At 42.1% G+C, this 21,274-nt stretch overlaps 1 protein-coding gene across 1 annotated transcript in view; it reads right to left on the reverse strand.

Annotated features, from left to right (window-relative positions):
* Positions 1 to 21,274, reverse strand: part of odad2 (outer dynein arm docking complex subunit 2) — a 43,524-nt gene that overhangs the window by 12,854 nt on the left and 9,396 nt on the right. Inside the window, exons 8-17 of the mRNA XM_069697918.1 lie at positions 20,809 to 21,029; positions 20,111 to 20,242; positions 17,794 to 17,947; positions 9,370 to 9,516; positions 8,782 to 8,991; positions 7,476 to 7,709; positions 5,761 to 5,871; positions 5,460 to 5,614; positions 297 to 477; positions 144 to 205 (exon numbers count right to left, since the gene is read on the reverse strand). Coding sequence (XP_069554019.1) covers positions 144 to 205; positions 297 to 477; positions 5,460 to 5,614; positions 5,761 to 5,871; positions 7,476 to 7,709; positions 8,782 to 8,991; positions 9,370 to 9,516; positions 17,794 to 17,947; positions 20,111 to 20,242; positions 20,809 to 21,029 — 1,607 coding nt within the window. The remainder of the gene's footprint in view (positions 1 to 143; positions 206 to 296; positions 478 to 5,459; positions 5,615 to 5,760; positions 5,872 to 7,475; positions 7,710 to 8,781; positions 8,992 to 9,369; positions 9,517 to 17,793; positions 17,948 to 20,110; positions 20,243 to 20,808; positions 21,030 to 21,274) is intronic.

Here is a 21,274-nt window from a genome sequence, read left to right on the forward strand (position 1 = left end):
ATGGAGCCAATTCAGTAATGACAGTGAGTCAGCCACTAATCACATTTTGGGAGACACCTCACATGGGGCTGTTTGAGTTATGTAAACTGTGAAAGTCAAAGACCGTGTTAGTCGGTTGGATGAATAGGAAGACTTAGACTTACGTCATGTTTTCCTTATCTGTGGCACAGGCACCCACTGCCTTGGTTACATTCACAAGCAGCGCCTGGTTACAGATCACAGGCATAAAAATAAATATGGGAGAAGGTTTTTAAGATGAGATGACTCTTAATGCAGCCGGAGAAAATGTGTCATACCTGGTTTGTTCCAGTGAGCAGGTTAACTAGCGGCTTGATGCCTCCACACCTGCGGATGGTGGCCTGGTTTGCGGGGATCTGAGCAAATTCTCCCAAAGCTCCGACTACGTTCACCAGCACTTCTTCAGGCTGATCGGTGAGCAGACCAACCAGCATCTCCAAGGCTTTGTAGTACTGAAACCTTTGGGTGGAGAAGAGGAAGAGGAGTTTTATATCATGTTGACTAATTGCTTGTTTTGTTATATTCGTTATATCAATGAACATGAAACAGCTGCAGCTGTGCTGGAGGCTCCGGAGGGCTGTGATTAAAGTGATGCTTTGAGCTAAATGTCAACGTCTGCAGATCTTTACAATGACCTCGCTAACATGCTGATTTAACAGGTGTAGTCTGTTCAGGTTTACCAACTTAGTTTAGCCTGTTAGCGTGCTAACTTTAGCTAAATAACAATTGACATAAATTAACAATAAACGTTAAGAGTGTGCTGTCGATCCTCAAGCCAAGCTAGCCTCTTAGAAAGGCTGCATGTGGGAGCATGTTTTTAATTGTCACAGAGTTTGAAATGAGACATGCGACTTATGCCATTGAAATAGCAAGAAGGAGGGCGAAGAGGCCAGCGTCCAGGGCCCCATACAACTGGCTGTTTCTTTGGATTTTTCTTGTAATCTTGTTTTAACTTCTTGATTTTGTGTGATGCTCCCCCAACACAGCGAGTTGGCCGGAGATGCCTGAAAAGAATTTGATATTTCTCTTCGTCTAATCAAAATCCCGCTTTGTTTCCTCCGATAGGCTTAATAAATGTCTTTCGTCAACGCTTTTGTTTGTAGCTGCAGTTTATCCGGCTTGCTGTGTACATGGGGTTTTAAACACGCCGGTTGCCCGGCACAAATGTAAATCTCATGGTGGCGCTGAATGAAAAGCCAGGAGGTGACAACTGTTAGGCAGCAATTACCAATTCGTCTGGGAACTGTGGATGTCTGAGCCAACTTTAGTGCCAAAAGTAGTGAAAATGTTCACTGATAAAAATCATCAAAGTCATTATGATTCATCCTTCGAATGTCTGTAAAAGAAAAGAACAGACTGATTAACACCGCCATGCCCCATACCACACCCTGAGCGTAGCTAATAAAATTGCTATTAGTGGCGGGGAGAAGTTGCATTGCCCTCAGCCACATGGGCACAGATCTCTTTTCGGTACCCAGCTGTACAGCCAGTTTTCCCACGGCTCCTCACAGTTGTCCCTCGTACGTACTTTGCATAACCAAAGCTTTTGCTGCGGCTTGGAAACTCTTCCTCCCTCTTTTGCTGTGATTTTGCCTTGTTTGCCAATGCTATAGAGTGGTAAACTATAGTAAACATTTAAAAGGGATATAATGCGGTTGCAAAAAACCTCAACAAACCTCTGATGTACAGTTAAGTTCTACGACTGGTTTTATTCACGGTTACGGTTGCTGGCATCATAGTCCGTGAGCTATTGTAGATGGCCAAGGTCATTTGGTTTTGGTCAGGGTCCACCGACAGACAGCCTATTCTTGCAAGTGAAAACACTGCTAATGAACAGAGGAGCTGCCAAAGTTAACTTTAGTGAAATTCACCATAAGGAAAAACAATGGTTTTCCTATGTCATCACTGAAGTGTCATCTGCAGTTGACTGCAGTAGAATTATCTTGTAATCACAGACATAACTTTTGATAAATGAACAGTAAGTCATGTCTATTTTTGTTAAGCCAATCCCAGATGAAGTAATTACGTGATGGCAAGAGTAACATTACACAAAGCTGCCTGAAGCAGCTTCTACTGCAAACACTGGGCTCCACACAACTGGAAGCTTATTAAAGCCTGTCTGAGGATGCAAGAACCACAGTGGAGCTTCTGTGCAGCAGAGTTTTATGATTGATTGTCTGCCTTTTCCTTTTCTCATTCATCTGCGCTGGTCACACATTCAGCGAAGTGTAGAAAGACTAAATGTTGCCTTTTATACTAACTAAGACTTTTAGGCGGGCCCGAGTAAAAATAAGACATCTCAGGGACCCTGACATACGTAGAAATGACCATGGAGAGAGAGAGATAGTGGCTCCTTCAGCCGGAAATTTAACAGACAGATCAATCTATTTTATTTGAAAGGAAATAGCCGAGCATTGAATAACTTGGGTGAGCAGAGCACTTTTGTGAGGTAAGGAGAAGTATCATTTAGAGGGGCAATTATGGTCTGCTCATCATAGGGCTGGAACAGAGGTAAGATGGAGGGGTAGTCAGTAATTGGAAGCGAACCCCACAATCTTGACCCCGAGCATTACTGCGCTGGCAAATACAGTCCGAGACTTGGCAGCCGCGACTTTCCATTGCAAAGTTATTCCCTCACTCTTTTGTTAAGGCTTTTTACAGCATTTTTGTGTATCCATAACACCTCGGTATACAGGCTGAAGGAGCCACATGTGGATGCATCCATAAATCTGCACCAAATAGTGTTCCAGTGTTTCCAAGCAGGTTTTTTCTCATACATATTGTATAATCTTGGCCCAGGTATAGTGGAAGTCACATACGCTTGTGACAAAGTAGTCTTTAAACAAACACTCATATTTTATTAATGTAATTATATTTCGGAGCATCAATCGTCTCTGATTTTAATGCATCATTAATCAGGAAAATGGCTAACACGTGCTGCTACTTGTCTTGAGTGGAGGTCCTCCCAACCTCTATACTGTCCAGACCATGCAAATCATCAGTCACATAAAAGAAAAAAATCATGTTGTTTGCAATGGGCCACTAGGTCTGTTTCATTTGACCATGAACTTAATGACAGAAATGAGGAAAAAAATACACACTCTGCCTGCCATTATTGCTGTAGCAAAATATATTCCAATTTCAGTGCAGCACTCTGCCTGTGATTGATTCTGAAATGAGCGCATGCCCTTAAAACCCTGTTACCATTAGCAGCATTTCCTTTTTGACAGTAATGGCTCAGTCACTTTATTCCAAGCTTTTGCCTGACCTAGACATTTTAAGTGATTCAAATAAGCCTGGGAGTGTATAAAAAAAAACACAGATCCACTTACACATTCAAGTGGGCATTAAAAACATTTGCCGTGCATCATGCTGGTTTCCTCCTGAGGAGGTGGCCAATTCTACCTTCATTCACACCCAACTGCACTCAAAGTCTAAAAAACAAAATGTAACACAACACACACAGGAAAGAAACCATGAAACAAAAACTCTGTTCATATTATGGTCTGTCGATGCTCTCACTAAGATACCTTTGTGACATGTTAAATTTAGAGTGAGGGCAACCAAAGTGTTTTTTAGTGTTTGCAAATGAAGTGTCACTAAATGTGCTTTACATGTGATTAATGACATCATTATAATCATTTCTATTATTGTTATTATCAGTAGTAGTATAACTATTTTACATAGCAACAGTGTGACAAGTCATTAAGTATGGCAGAGAGCCTGTACTGGCAGCATGTGTATTAAGCTGCCACATTACTCATGGCCGGTGCAGTTAAGTTGTTTTATCATCACGCCAAGCTGCAGTCAGAAGGAACCCAATATTTTGCCAGTTCTGTTGTTTTTTTTAGGGTTTTTTTTCCGCTAAAAAATGACTAAAACGTCCATTCAAAAGCTTCATTTTGTACCACGAAAAACAGAATTTCTGCCTACAGAATAATAGCCGTGCTACTACAGTTAAATAAAAATGCCCCAAATGCTTTTCTTCTTTCATGACGTGTGTTAAATAGATACCGATCTGCCCGTCTTACTTTAAAAGAATGTTACTGTCATCCGTCTGCTTTTGTAAAGGAATCTTCACTTAATTCGATGTGGCAGCCGACACTCAGTTCCAGTTGGGAGGACTTAACATAGACTTTAAATGTAGGATATCATTCTGTCAGTTATGATATATGACGTGAAGAAAGAGCCTCGCGAGTGCTCCTGAGCCTTTTTCTTGGTATTTTTAGAATTCCACTGCAATTTGAACTACACATCATTCCTGAGGAGGAAGAAAAGCATTTTACACACCTCACCTCAGCAAAACACTTAAACTTCATACTCTTTATCGTAAAAGGTATTTAAAGACAACGGCTTATCAGTTTCAGGGCACCACTGAAGAGAATAGGTTTTGAATTGATGAATTTGCTACTGAGGTATTAAATCACTGCATGTGGGTTACATATTACATTCCAAGCCTCACACTGAATAAGAAAATAAATACAGCTAAATCATTCTTTCAAGGGAGCGCTGGTGGAAATGTGTTGGGCTGCCAGGGCAAAGTCTTTGGGCATTATTTATTTTAGAGAGAAAATTACTGACTTAAAAATCATCTGACACTAAAAGTACAAGTCAAAACCCTTCCAGAAATGTCACTACTGAAGGAACCGGGCGAAATGACATTTAAATAAACCCCTGCCTTACATGACAAATGATTGAAGGGCCCTCAGCCTGCATCTTCTGTCATTAGAAAATCTCAATCTAAAGGCTGATTCTTTCAGCATGCGCACGTTTGGTTCAACACTAACAGGCCTCGACTAACACGTCACTGAAGTCTATAAAATCAGCACGTTTAGTTGATCCTTCGTTAACGGTGGAAAAGACTGGATCCTAAAGGCAAACATTCACATAAAAGATCTGAGCTGATAGAATCCGTAGAAAAACTTTACATTTTACACAAGTGATCACTTGAACCAGACACGATGGAGATATGACAACATCATGAGAGTGGAAAAAGCGACACAACTTGTCATGAATGAGTGAGAACCCCCTGTAAAAGTAACATATGTGATGAGGGCATGACGACGCGAAGGCACGCTAGTTGACTGAACCTCATGCGTTCTGTAGTCATCGCTGCTATTATTGTACTCACATACTGCTGTTAACCACATCAGCTTAGAAAGCATACGCTCCAAAAGTTATGGATGAAATGCCCAATTGCCATTAACCTCATTTTACAGTGAGGCCCATTAGATTGCTGTTCATATGGGCACTCATACCAGTGATTTGTCAAAGTCATATTAATCTGTTACTGCTGATTACAAACATACAGTCAGACATCTCACAAGACAATCTCACTCCGATGTGTCGAGTACCCCTCATATGTTGTGTTTTAACGTGTGTATATGAGTCGATGCGTGCTGATGAGTAGTAATAAGGTGACAGTCTGACTCCGTGCATACTTGGCCACATTCTCCATGCTGATGGAACACTTCCAAATGGCCCCGGTGGCAGCGGCGAGGAGCTGCTTGTTGTCCGCTTTATTGAGCAGTGAAACCAGCGGCTGCAGACCTTTGTACTCTCGCACCAGGTCACGGGTTTGTCTGTCCTCTGCACACTGTAAAGCCAAAGAGAGGGTCGAGATCTACGTTAATTTCGCTTCAGTCTGGGTCCAATTGAGACGAAGAAGAGAAATCTCAGAACCGTTTTGGTCCGTATTTATTCATTCTCTTCTTTGTGATACACAGGCAGGGGGATTGTTACCTTAAAGATTGCGCTGGCGCAGTGCATCTGTAGCTCATCTTTGTCACGGCTTAGGTTTTCCACCAAATCCCTGATCATGCCTTCAGACTGAATAGCGATCCTGTAGCTTTCCTGTAACGGCACAAAAATCAACAGACCCCATAATCACAAATTCATCTTTCATTACATTACATGTACGGGTGATAACGTTTTCTGACACAGTTATCGTGTTTATATGTTAAATATAACATATAAACATATAACCCGAACATCTCGCTGCAAATGTTTTCTTTTATTCTAATTATCGTCATCCACTTACAGTTAAGTCTCCTTCCACTTGAAAATGTGTCACTCATCGTTGCACCAGCCGGATGTTTACCCTCCAACACGCAGAGTGCTGTATGCGCAGCATTGAGCAGTAGAAGGCTGCTTTCTCTTCCATCTGCTAAATCTTGGAAGGTTTATGTGCTTACCTAAAATGCGAGTCCCTACAAGCACGATGACGATATCACAAAAAGATTGGAGGCCAATCGTGGTCCAAAATGCAACTTAACTGGGTGTAATGTGGAAACCTGAAACCTCCAGCGCACACTGAGAACACTTTTTAAAGACGTAGGACTATCTTGTGTTCAGCAGTTAAAGTTTTGACGTGAACGATTTGCAAAGTCACAGTAGTAGAGAAAAGTTGATCTAATTTTAAGAATCTTTCATTAGATAAATTAATTTGTGGAAAAATCACAATCAGACCCAAACAAGTATTCAAAGCAGATTATTTGTATAAATCTCCACATATGTCTGGAGGGGATCTATGAAGTTGCATGAAAAGACCATATCCAACAGTGAATCATCATCTCTTAACACATCTCACAAAGTCTACAAACAAAAAAAAACCTAAAAATGATTTAAAAATGTCTGTCAAGTATGCATGTAGAGTATATCTTATTTAAAAAAGAAAAAGAAAAAAAGGGTACAGAGCACAGTGAACTAAACACAACGGTGTTGCTCATTTAAGTGTTTTTCATACTTTTTGGACAGAAAGCAGCTCTGTGGCTCAGAGGAATCAGATGTATCAAGCTTTGGTAGGATCAGTTCATTGTTGGTTTTGGTCTTTCACTGGAATAGTTGACAAAAAAAAATGTTGGAAAATCTTTAAAGATCCCTTCCAGATATGTTCTAACATGTATATACTTGGACTCATAATTTATGTCTGATATGATTCCTTAAAATGACATCACTCGCTCACTCACTCATTATGAACTCCAGAATCTATGAATAAGTAAATACATTTAATTTTCCAAAGTTTAACCAGTGAGCACAACATGTCTGTTACTTCACTGTAAAGTCCATTCTCAGTGTATGTGCACTGGAGATTTCAAGTTTCCACATCATACTTGTGTAAGTAGTAAGTAGACCAGGATTGGTTTCCAAATTCTTTATGATATTACAAATCATGCTCATCGACCCGCCCCTTAAAATGAGATCTTCAGTGAGCTCTGCACGTACATCATTCTGCACAGGGAAGCTTGAACACTCAAGTGTAGCAACAAGAAGAAAAACACATTCTTGAGTGGAGGGGGACATAAATAAAATAAAAATAAAAGTATTCTATATTATTTACAGTATACATTTATACCGTATTTTTACGAGCTGTACTTTAGAACTGTCTTACTGAATCAGACCTGCAGGTCTTATTGCACAGACAATTGCTTATTGCTTGACAACTTGGACGTCCTCACCTCTGAGGCGCATTCCTGCAGGGTGCCCACCACAGGGATAAGCATGTTCTCATGTGGAGACTTGAGCAGGCGTCCCAGCAGAGGGATCCCCCCGGCCCGACGAATGGCCTCCTTGTTCTTGGTACTTCTGCTGCAGCTCCACAGCGCTAAAGCCCCACAGCAGGCCACCTCCACATCCTTCTGCTGGTTTGCAGTCAGGTTGGCGAAATGAGGGACGCAGTCCAGCAGCCCAACCTGATCAGAGAAACAAGGTTCCCAGACTTACATGTGGATAAACACAAACATAAAAATGTGACGGCGTGTATTTAGGCAGAAGACTTCCATGCATGCACTTCCACCGCCTCAGAGAAGCTGACATAAATTCAAAAACTCTCTAAAGTTTGCCTGGAATCCAGTTTGCAGGACTGGAGTGATAATGGATGGTTCCAGATGGGAATAGCAAATTGTTGGCCGTGATTAAGGGCGTAATTAAAATTCTATTACCGCTGGGTCTGCGAGGATGAAAACGCCAAAGATGCTGGGAGTGGAAACTGTCAGCGTATATGTTGATGTTAGGCCTGAAAAGCCCAGTGTGACGGTTTATGGCCATCATTCAGTGTTCTAACCCATAGCTGCTGGCCAGTGAGACAGAGCAGGCAAAGCTATTACACACTGCACAGTTCAAAGGTGGTCTCGTAGCGTAGCGTGAAATTAATCTGCCTCCGTGAGTGACTTGCACATGAGAACATCCGATTTGGGGCTGAGGAAAATATACAAGGCATGTAGGCTTTAATCACAGGTCCCTCTGTCAACAAACATGAATGCAGGTCAGAGGATGTAGAGACATTCTATCTGTTTCACCCGGCACCCACTCTGGAGCTTTCCATAAAATGGATGGACCGCTATCGGACATCTGCTGCGCAGTGTAAAAAGGGCATGAAAAGTTAAATGATTTGCTGTGATTCAAAACAACAAAACTTGTAAATGTTGTACACTTTGAAGAAAAAGCAAACAGTGATCGTTCTCACATGGATCACAGCGGAACACGACACCATCCTGTTTTTCCAAGTTTCCAAGGTGTCTGTGGTTCAGCCCAAAAAAATGTTGCACTAAATCACAAACTAGCTGACACAGACATCAACAGGCAACAGTTTTAGTGGAAAATCTACCACTGTGAGACATAACACTTTTTCATTAATGCCAATACGGAAAGATCAGGTTCTGGTCTGTAGTTTTCTCTCCTGCTGCGCTTCACTTTAGCACGACAGAGCTTGAGCGGTGTTGCACTGACCTGAATTCACATTTATTTTTCTGTGCTTATACTCACCAGTTTCTTGATGCCACCATACTGCCTGACAGTTCTTCTTGCTCTGCGGAACCTGGCCACGTTAGCGATGGTCTCGGCTGCTAAGGCCTGGAGGTCCTTGACTGGTGAGTCCAGAATCTTCACGATGCTCTGCAGCCCTCCCATGTCAACTATGGTCCGACGGATTTGCATGTTGTGGCTGATCTTTCTCAGGATTTTAAGAGATCCAATCTGACCACATAAACACAGATTGCAAACGTTAACATTAAGTATGATGAGTTTAAAAGTAACGGTTTGCTTTATGACAAAGGAACTGTTGCGTCTGTGCCAACATGAGGCCATCCATACATACGATGATATCTAGGAGCCGAAGACTCAGACACATTTCCACTTAAAGTAGACAGGACTAAAATTCGTAGTTAAACCAGGTTAGAAAGCAGCCACACATGTCATTAGGCACACTGGAGAATAATTGCTACCCTGTGTCTTTAAAGGCACGCTCTCTACCCAGAACTCGTGTTTCTGTAACTAAAACACAGGCTGGCACACACGGCCAGCTCTGCTCATGCCTGCAGGCCATCCAGGTCCAGCTTTGGCACAGCTACTCACTTTGCATTTGACTTCATCTGTATCCAGCAAGTTAATGAGGACTTCAAGGCCACCTACATCCCGGATGGCCAGTTGGCATGTCTCCTGCATCAAATTAAAGTCCATCATGGCGCAGAGAGTGAGCACAGTGGCTGTCTGGTCGCCTCCCTGAAATAATAACGCCAAACATGAACGAATGAAAATGGGAGACAAAAAGAAAGAGAGGAAGAGAAAATTGAACATGAAGCAGACATTTGGAAAAGGGAGGAGGATGCAAACTGCCCTCGGCTTCTCTGCATTACTTCTCCATGTGTTGTTCCCCCCCCCCCCCTAATACCACTCAGTTGTTTTGTTTACACCACAGCCTTTGTTTGTGTTTAGCTTTGTGGTAGTAAACACTGATGGAGAGAAATTATTGACTAACAGAGCACTGTGCTCTGACTACAGCGTTAAGACCAGAATCCATTAGACGCTGCCCTTAAGTCAAAATAAAGCAGTATTAGCAGTGAGACCCTGAATCTAATGATGAGTTAGCATTTTCAAAAGCAGAATATGTTTTGACAGTTGCTATATACACATATGTTGTTTTAGACCTGCGGCGCAGCGATTAACAACTTAGTAACTACAACACTACTCAGTCAACAAGTGGTTTGAGGGAGGAAAATCTGTTATTTGATTTAAAGTCATGACCCTCTACACATGTGGGGCAGGAAATTGAACTGATTAGGTTTTATTACCACTTAACTACGATGCGCTTGCTAAAAAAGAAAGAAAGAAACAATGCAGAGATTTAAAATTGGCCTTGTGTGGTCTGATCCTGTCTTGCAGTTGCAGGACCTGATTGCATTTTACTGTTTTCCGCCTCAAGTTATGATCCAAATACTTGTGTTTTTTTCAGCTTGGGCATGATGTGGATTATGTGCATAAATCCACATAATGTCCTAGCTCTGGTTGGATGTTGACAGCATTATGGCACTCAAAATACAAGCCTCATGGTTGGTGTTTTGAGATGGTTAAAGAACCCTTTAGTCAGGCAGCTATGGTGTGTTTATGTGACCATATTTAGTCTCTATCATATGCAGTCGCAGAGCAAACGTTGTTGACATGCGATGGTTTTGATCATGATCGGGAAAATCAGTAGTCGGGTAAAACAGAAGTTCCCAGCACAAAAATGCAACAGTTAGCTGCTTGTAATGCTAGAGCTGCTACATGGCTTTGATATGTGACACTGAAACATCCAGTAGAAAATCTTCTGGCAAGTGAACAATCAAATACTATTCCTTTTCTGCAGTGGTTAAAATGTGCCAGAGATAGAATTCTCATTTAGTGGATTCAAGGCCGTCTCTACCGTTCCAGGCTTTATAAGCGGTTATTAGTTGCACACTTCACAAACAGTTTGAGACTTCAGGACCATGCTCAATAGATTATTTCAACCAAACATGAGAATGTATCATGTCCTGCTAACAACTAGCCATTTAAGTAGAAAATAGCCCATCACTATATAGAAGGCTGCGCCAATAATGTGTTTCATGCAGCTGTTGGAGGGGCCGGCTCATCAGCGTAGGCCTACACTACAGTCTCAAGTGGTGTTTGATCATATCTGCCTCACAAAGCAGTGCTCTGACACAGCAGGATAACAGACACATGTGTTCTCCATATCATGACGCTAGCCTAAATGTGAACCATTTGCCCATTAACAGCAGTGGATCTACTGCTTCCTTTGTCTCCTCCATTCTCACTCTTCAAAGGATTCGGCGGGCGCGCTTCGTACCTTGTAAAAACAACCCCCAAAAAAAGCAATGTTTAGGAGTGATAGCTGGGAGAAGAGAAAACAGATCATATGCTTTTCATTTTTGTTAGCTTTGCTCTTGAAGTATTGTCGACATTCTTTAAAACATTGACAACATCTGACAATCTTTTATGGAGAAAGATCTTTGACTCTCTCTGAGCATGATAGCGGCAGATGCTCAAAGAGGAACGAATTCAACCACGATTCGACCCCAGAACAAGAAATTCAAAGAAGTTCAAGTAGTTTAATATCTGTCTTGGAGGGAAATATATTATATTTGCTCTGCTGGCCTTCAGTCATCAGTTTGTAATAACAAAAGTGCTGTTCGGGTGACCACTTTAGTTTCGCATGTTAGCAGGGTAACAGTTGGTCAAAATTTAAAAGGGCAAAATGAAATTTTGACCTGATGATGGTGAAAGATGAAAACTTAGGGGATCACCAAATTCAGAAGTCGTCAAAAGACAGAAGGATTTATTCTGTTTGTAAAATGAATCTTTACTGTCCAAGTGTGTTTATCTATACAATAAATATAACTACAGAAATACAACACAGCAATGCTCAGAAATACACATGAAACAATTATTGTTGAAAACTTGGTAGGAATCCATTCGATATTTGTCAATAATATCAACCTCATGGTGGCGCTAGTAAACGTCGGTACAATACAGCCTGTGGAGAGCATGAATGTCCATCAAGCTATTACAATGAAAATGTAAAAACTGGACCTCTTGGTGGGTCTGGATGAAAAGTGGAGGACTCACAAAATTCAACAAAATGTCTCATCCAGGGGTCTTAAATATCTGCAGCACATTTCTCAGCAATCTATCCATCGTCCATTCATGACCTGTACCCACCAAATACTGACCAGGGTCACAGGACACTGGATGGAGCCAATCCTAAATGACTTTGGCTGAAGGTAGGGTAGACGCTGGACAGATCGCCCGTCCATCATAGGGACAGACACAGACAGACGGACGGACAGCCACCTATACTCACATTCACATCCACGGCCAATTTAGAGTCATCACTTCTCCGAGCACACGCACGTCTTCGGACTGCGAGAGGAAGCTGGAGCACAGAGACGACCTAAAGAAAACCCCACACAGTGCTGTGCTGTTCGCGGCACCACGCTGACCTCCTCTCAGCCATCTCATGTTTGAACCGCAAATGTCATCAAGATTTGTAAAACGTCTTACGGCTCGGTGAATGAAGTGAAATTACAGGGTACGACGAACACATCGCTACATCTCAACATACATGTGCAGCTGGAGTCTTCTCCACATGAAGAGAATTTATAGACTACCACTCTGGCATTTGCACAAACCTATTTAGGAAGATAATACTCATTAATAATAATTAATAAGAAACCCCCCCTCAACCCGTCTGAAGTAAACAACTACAGACCCATCTCTCTTCCCTTTCTTTCCAAAACTCTGGAGCGAGCTATCTTTGACCAACTCTCCTCCTATCTCCACCATAATAACCTTCTTGACCACCAGTCTGGTTTCAACAGACCACTCAACAGAGACAGTCCTCCTTCTGTCTCTGAGCAGCTTCACACTGCTAGAGCAGCCTCTCTCTCCTCTGTCCTGATCCTTCTAGACCTTCTGCTGCATTGGACACAGTGAACCACCAGATCCTTCTTTCCTCCTTCAGGACCTCGGTGTCTCAGGCTCTGCTCTCTCCCTGTCCTCATCCTACCTCAACGACCTCACCTACCGGGTAACTTGGAGAGGATCTGTGTCTGAACCTTGTCCTCTCACTACTGGTGTCCCTCAAGGCTCCGTCCTGGGTCCCCTCCTCTTCTCTCTGTACACCAACTCTCTCGGCTCTGTCGTTCCCTCGCATGGCTTTTCCTACCACAGCTATGCTGATGACACCCAACTGATCCTCTCTTTTCCCCGATCTGAAACACAGGTAGCAGTACGAATCTCTGCCTGTCTGACTGACGTCTCTCAGTGGATGTCCTCACACCACCTGAAAATCAACCTCGACAAGACTGAACTGCTCTTCCTTCCAGGGAAAGACTCTCCCACCCTCGACCTGACTACTACCTTGGACAACTCTGTGTTATCCCGACCCTGACTGCTAAGAACCTCGGTGTGACACTCGACAGTCAACTCTCTCTTACTGCCAACATCATTGCAACAACATGTTCCTGTAGATACATGCTGCGCAACATCAAGAGAATACGTCCTCTTCTCACTCAGAAGGCGGCGCAGGTTCCAGTCCAGGTTCTGGTCCAGCCTCTGGTCCTGGTTCTGGTCCTCTCACGTCTGGACTACTGTAACTCCCTCCTGGCAGGTCTACCTGTTAGCGCCATCCGACCTCTCCAGCTCATCCAGAATGCCGCAGCTCGACTGGTCTTTAACCTCCTAAATCCACTCCCACTACTCCTCCTCCTCCTCCTCCTCCTCTTCCTCCTCCTCCGCTCCCTTCATTGGTTACCAGTAACTGCCCGCATCCATTTCAAAACATTGGTACTTGCGTACCGTGCTGTGAACAGATCAGGTCCAGTGTACATCCAGGACATGGTCCAACCTTACATCCCAGCCCGCTCCCTCCACTCTGCTTCTACCAATCAGCTTGTTGCTCCCTCACTTCGAGCTAAACACTACAAAATCACGACTGTTTGCTGTCCTGGCTCCTAAATGATGGAATGAGTTCCCCACCGACATCACGACAGCAGAAACTCTGTACATCTTCCATCGCAAACTAAAAACACACCTCTTCAGACTTTACCTTGAACAGTAGAACTTTAGTAGCACTTAAAATGGCACTTAATTATAGCACTTTGTAGTTTGGCTTTCTTGAAGAAATTGTATTTTCTTGATTCTTGTTGTTCTGGGTTTTGTACCCTCATGGTTGAAATGCACTTATTGTAAGTCGCTTTGGATAAAAGCGTCAGCTAAATGAAATGTAATGTAATAAGCAGTTTAACAGCAGCTCATCTAGCGATGATGAAGGACAGTTGTATAAATACTTTATCTCCTGGTCTAATGAAACTGCATCTTCAAAAACAGCTTTATAGAGGATTAAACTATATAAAGGATCAAAGTCCATTCATTAACTACTTTCATGAATTTGATATCAGCCACATAAAGATGCTTTACACATTTTGTCTCTTCCTTTACTGCAGGTGTCTCGGCCTGAGCTACTGAATAGCTGAATCTTCCACTCTACTGAATGTAGGTCTTATTGTTTGTAGTCTGGTTGCTGTGGAGCAGCAGACTGGGTTCTGCAGACACGGACTGCCCTGCCTGAGCCTCTCCAGGCCTATAAATCACAGCACTAAGCATGTAGGAGCAGGGACGGGGTTAACAGGGCTGTCAATGATACCCTGTTGACCTCAGGCCCTTTTCTTAATGCCATTTAGGGTGTGTGTGTGTGTGTGTGTGTGTGTGTGTGTGTGTGTGTGTGTGTGTGTGTGTGTGTGTGTGTGTGTGTGTGTGTGTGTGTGTGTGTGTGTGTGTGTGTGTGTGTGCTACTTGGATATCATGCCAGCAGGAGTGAACATGCATAATAAGAACGGTGCTCAGATACATTTGAGTACATTTGCGATGCTGGACCGGTGACAGGTGGACTCGGGCCACTCACAGCGCTTCACAGAGTTTACTGGGAGAGAGAATTGCTGGGTCTTGACAGAGGTCAAGCCAAAGAGGATGCATGAGTTTTCATACTGCAGTCTATAGCAGACTCAGAGGGAAGGCTACTAATGACAAGAACAAACCCGTTTTCTACTGGGTACAGAAGGGACAGAATGAATAATTACTGGTTGTTTCTTCCTTCGTATTTGACATAGGATCTACTATAACATAAAAACTTGATCACTTAATAGGCCTCGCTGTCATAAAATGGCTGCACTGCACGCTGAGCAAACGTCTAGTCAGGTCTTTGAGGTGAAAAGTTGCTTAACTCATGAGAATGAAATGATGCAATTCTTCTTGTAAGAAAATTCTCCAGATTAGACATGCTGTAAACGCATTACAAGCACTCAAAATGAAATGGTTTAACTGAGTGCTGTAGTTATTAAAAATGCTTAACTACTTACAGTACAACATAATTAGCCCCAAATTCACTTCTGCTGAGAAAATGAGCTGGTGCGGGTTCTTTTACGCTGGAGACGGGATTAGTTTTAGTGCAGCAATTAGTGGAATGGCTCTCATGAGAGGAGAGCAGGGCAGTAGTACTGTGACTGGCCAGCAGAGGGGGAGCAACTTTAATGAGGACAGAACACAATCCCATATGTGTCAACAACCCAGGTCAGCATGTTAATCTACAATATTTATGTAGACTTCAGTAAGGCTATAAAGGCAAGTTGCACTAAGAGTGGACCTTTTTAAAGGTCCGAAAGTCAGGTGAGTTTTTCTTTTGTTGTTCAAAAAAATGATAAAAGTTAATTTGCTTTGTAAAAAATAAAAAGGTTGATTATGAAAATGTTTAAAAAGCAGAATACTGAAATGTTTATCAGTTAACTAGTAACATATTGTATATCAGACAAAATATTTATACATTTAAGAATATGAAAATTGTTTTGTGTTTAGAAAGCCACGGGCCAAACTAACTGATAGCAGCTGGTGAATTTTGTCTTTATTTAAACATGGACAAAATCTTCAAATCATATTTTTCTGGCTTAGTTGCTAAATGTACCATGTGAACCTGTTTAATGTTGTTTAGTCCTGGCTAGAAAAACAAGCCTTTAGTCTCTTCACAAAAGTTGTTCTCTTTGCTTATCTTGATTCCATAATTCATCAAAGCCCTATGCAATAAATATAGTTATATCTGCAGCATACAGCCTATAAATACATGCTTGAATATAAAGTTTGATAAAAATAAAAATAAAAAAAAGCTTGCTTATCCTGTACCAGTGATACATTACAGACTGAAACAGGGAGTGGGAATTATGCTAAAACTTGTTTTCCATGTCAGTATGTTACAGACGTCTCCATAAATACACATGCATATAAACACATGCGAGAAACAGACCTCGATCTGCATTCTGCACTTTGTGAGAGTCCACGTAACCATTGTATCGGCACACATCTCCAGTCATACAGGTAAGAAAACAAACATACGGGAACCCGTGGCAAATATTCCCCCATAAATATCATTAAAACACAAAACAGAACATCCATGTGTCGCTTTATGAAAGTGTTAAACTTTCTAGAGTACAAACGGCTGTCTATCGTACGAGGGAAAAGGGGAAAAAAGATCTCCTAAAATAAAACAGATATTTAACTTGGCTCATGGCAAGTTTTAGCGTCTGATGGTAATGATATTATAAAATGACTACTGGACAAACCCCATAAATAACTGTGCAGTGTGGTTTCCAGACAGATAGAAAGCTGGGACATGTTGGTTACAGCAGTGCGGCATCTTGTTGAAGCAGGAGCACACATACAATCCTAAAACTCAAACCACAATCCCACTGAAAAGTAGAAAATATACAAACCGGTGAGGGGTAGTTAATCTGAATTTGCTCCTTTCATATCATTTACATCTTATTTTTCCCTTTCTGGAAAGGAGCAACAGCCTGCTTTTAAGAGTGGGAATTTCCTTCCATTATTTTTCTATTTTGATCAGCTAAAAATATCTACCAAGAGTTCAACTTTACAGCGGTGATTTCTATAAACCATTTACTTGGTTGCACTGGGAATGATCTTATTTAGCCATGGGACTCAGAAGCCAAATCAGTAATATCAGGAAATCCCCCACAGTATGAAAAATCTGAAATGAAGACTAATATTACACACTGAAATAACTCACTTTCTTCCAACTGAAACAGCACTTATGGTGTTTTCACAGTTGAATAAAAGGGGATTGGTTTGCAATGTGCAACAAAACAGATTCCTGTCAAAATAAAGTAAATGCAGTCGGCTTTAATACAGTCTGTCTGAATGATAGCGTCCAGATAAATAGATAATAAGGACCACTGAGTGATGCAGGGTAATCTCTGAAGTCAAGTGGTCGGAGGTATTGCCAGCCAGTCTGGGTCATTGGTTTTTTTCTGTCCTCTTTTCTTTTCCTTCCATGTTTTGACACATTAATATTCACCATATGCCCTGTCAGACCTATCACAGGCGCGCTTCATTTTTATGCTTCTGCGGTGTGGGCAAACAGTGCATACAGCTGCTGCCGTCAGACAGCTCTTTCCCCTGTGCCTTGGCTCGCATGTGCAACCAAACAGGCCTGTGTCAGAAACCAAGAATCCACGAGCCCAGCCAACCACTTCAATAAGAGCCTTCCTACGACGCACTGCTTTAAATGGGAGCAACCGACGCTTTATTTCATCTGACATCCTCATTGTCTCTGAGTGTGCCGCGATATGACTGAAGTAATAGACAGGTGGGATGATGTGGTAGGAAAATGATCTTTGGTGAAACCAACAATCCAAAGTGCTACTGCACATCCATCCAGGACTAAACATTCTTTCCTATGAACTGCATTTCTGAAGAGGTTTTAGAAATTTGACTGCTGATTCAGATCAGCATCAACATTCTTGAACAGATGACAGGGAACTTTACTGGACTTTACTGTTTCCTGTCGGCTGTGACCTGCCTTCGCCTTGCAGTACTACAACTCTCTGTTCAAATCACTAGTGGGATGGAATCCATCAGAGAAAGGAAACAGAAGTGTGCTGGGTGACGTTCTCATACCTTGAGGTACTTGACCAGTTTTTGGATTTGCCAGTACTCTGAAGGCAGGTCTGTGTTACTGTCTGGACGGCGCTCTGGCTGTTCCTCTTCCTCCTCACTCTCCGTGGAGCTCTCACTGAAAAGTTCCACTGGCATGGCTCCGGCTGAGGTCTTACTGAACACAGAAGAGCAGATAACAGACCACAGATAATGTGCATAACTGTAGGATAGACAGCCAAACAAAGGGATGGAATATAATATCATCGTCAGAATCTCAGCAGCAGGAGAAAAAGATTGTAGTAATGTCATGGGTGGACTGGAGCCATCACCATACACAGCAGACTCTTGCTAAGCTATTGATCCAAAAAAGAAATGCAGATGGTCGCAGGGCCACTTGTATAACGGCATCATGAAAACTGGACACTGTGGAGCAATGAAATTTGGTACAGATTCAAACGGGGCCGCTGAGAGGAAGTTCCCATGTACATGCAAATAGCATTTCCAGGGGAGCATATTATCAGAGTCAGACAGCTGATATGAAAGGAGGGTTTTCCACGATGCAGCATGATAAACATTGAACGAGACCTTTCCGAAGTTGCCAGGTCGGCAGTGTCCTGGGTGGTGTGAGGTGATGAGAGTGACTGAGTGACTGCACCCCGCAGTCTTTATTGCAGAAAGTGATGAGCAGCAAAGAATACCATCAGTGGACAAGAGCGAGAATCAACTTTGTGGGTTTATTACACAAACCATCTGTATACATTGGCAGATTCAAGTATGGAGACAGCCGAGGAGCTGAAGCTGCCAAGAGTTAGAAGAGGAAAATGCTTTTACGTAGGTTTGAGTTCGATACAATGTTTGCAGGTGACACTTTTTTACTACAGATTTCAGTACTGCTAAAACGTTCAGTTCTTCTTATCGGGGCCAAAATCTGTGTGAAGTACATAACATATCAATAAATATTAAATGTATTATTTGTAAGTCAAAGAGCTATTTTATCTTATGAATAGTTCAAAACAAACGGGTTTGATAGACTACTAGAAAGTACAGACCGTAAAGTAAACTTCAGTGCAACAACAGTAAGTCCATCCTCAGTAGTGAGATTGTATTCTATTATTTTTTTTACATTTTGCATGTCTGCCTTTATTTTCATTGACAGATTGGAGCCTCCTGGACATGAATACCAGTCTATCACAGATCTGTGGGGCGATGTTCTGCCGTTCTTCACAGATGATTCTTCTTCTTTGATGTTCTGTTGTATTCAGGTCAGGAGACAGACTCGGCCAGCTCATAGTTTCAACTTGAGTTTTCTTCTTTAAAGCTCTTGTGTGATTGCTGCAGTGTGTTTGGGGTCGTTCCTCTTTCTGCCAAGTTTCTTGAGAGTCGTCTTTTCATTCAGTATTTAGCGACAATAACTTGCATTCATAGTGCCGTTAACAAATATCATCTCCTCCACCTTTCGCGCTCGTGCAGCTCGATATCAGCACAACTCCGTCACTCAGTCGGCACTGTGCAGCCACTGTGGTGGTGCTGCCAGGTCCACACCAAACACACTGAGCCCCATCTGATCCAAATGAAGTTATTTTGGTTTTATGTGACCAAAGAATGTGCTACTAATATTCATCAGGCTTCTCTTAACTCTGTTGTGCAAAGTTTAATGTTACAGTGTGAGCCATGATTTTGTCCTTGGACACTGTCTGCAGTGGTGGACTTCACTGTTCTCACTGCCTGAGTATCACTGAAACACCTGTTTCTACACATTATTGTGCCAAAAATGTACTCGTCTGTTTTTCAACGCAAAGTTGTGTAAATAGTGAATTGTGTGTGGCGTCAGTGCACATTCTGTTATTTGTAGTATGTCTTTTGCTGTACCTCCTAACATCTGCTGCAGCTGTGTTTTGGCTTATGTTCAGTAGCCTACTGATGTTGTTGCATCTTTAAGTACCACAATCTGGTTTATTACTTGTTCAGGCAACTCATCATGTTGTACAGGACAACACTGAGAAAGCTGTTGAGTTCACAGGTTCTTTTTTTTAAACCTTGTTTATATAATTAGCCTTTGCCTCAAAAATTACACGTGCAATCACAGTTGTAGCCGTGAACACAGATAAACCGTCTGTTGCATTGATCACAGGTGTATTCACTACTGTTTCATGAGGTTGTACTCTGCGGTATGTATCTTCAATGAGGTCTATATAACCTGCTTGTTTTTAATTAGATCAAATATCCTACTCTTCTAACTTCTACTCACTTCTATCGTATACTGTAAGTAGCTCCACCTGCAGAGCAGCTAAGAGCCCTTTTAGATTCTGACAAAGAAGAAGTGACTCAGGACACTTACATTTTCTGGGAGGAGAGGCGTCCAGGTAAAGAGGACACAGAGAACTCTGCTTTCATCTTGCTCTTGGCTCCTGGTCTCAGCCTTTTCTTCTCCTCTCCAGAGCTCTTACTGGGTTTCTTTTCCTCAGCTTCACTATAATGACGTGAAATGAGAGTCATTATGCCTGCTTCTATTTTGAAAATGGTTATTTTTCTAACATAATCATTATTTAACAATTCAAGACAAGGGTTCAGCAGGAATTTTTTTTAGCAATTGAGGTACTTTTATCTTGAGCCAGTTTCTCCTCAAATGGGTACAGTTATCACAAGGTACAGCTGCAACAGCTCAGCCCTCGCTAGATCTATTTATCAATCAAAGACCATATGTGATACATAGTTTGGGGATTTTTTTTTCTAATACTTTTTCCCAAGTTTTGTGTCTGTAATTGGACAGAAAGGGTTTGACCACTGTGAAGCATTTATTAACTCAGATCATTGTGTAATCAGGAATATTTTCACTTGCCCTAAAATGTATAAACCATATAACCATCTCCTCAGAATGTGTGACTGCTGGCAGACCCACTGAGCACATGTGGTGAAGGCTTGGCATCACTGTCGTCTAAAGCTCATCTGCTCTACAAGAGGAATCCCCGCCACGCACAGTACGTGGTAGCCTGAAGATATTTCAGGACACATCTTACGAGAGGAATTATCACATACCCACATGTAGACAAGAGACAGAGATTCTTCCAGCTCGGACATGGGTCATATTTCTTCTCGCCGCCTGCCTTGTTCACCGTGTGCTGTTGTCTCAGCTTCTCATGCACATTCTTTTCCTGTTGCTCGTAAGACCTCTGGGGTTGGCCTTGTTCCTCTCCATCAACCGGTTCCACATGCTGAATCTTTTGTGTTGATGGAAGCTCTTGAACTGCAAAATCCTCCTGGTAAGGGGAAAAAAGGCAGAGGCTGAGAAGTAAGGAAAAATATATATTTTCTTAAATTTATTCAATAAATCCTGATTGTAAAATTGTATCTAATCTGGTTGTAAATTTCTCCAAATGATGCTTGTTAAAATAAAATTGTCCGTCTGATGCACACTTCTTTCACTTCTCGTGAAGCTGTGTGCTGGATTTTCCACCTTCTGCAATGATTCATCTTCTTTCATTATTTGAGACACGATACAAAT

The sequence above is a fragment of the Brachyistius frenatus genome, unplaced genomic scaffold (assembly GCF_029030835.1).
Source record: "Brachyistius frenatus isolate BFR_SWC_R1_liver_20210118 unplaced genomic scaffold, ASM2903083v1 Contig_25, whole genome shotgun sequence".
In the NCBI taxonomy this organism is placed as follows: Eukaryota; Metazoa; Chordata; class Actinopteri; family Embiotocidae; genus Brachyistius; species Brachyistius frenatus.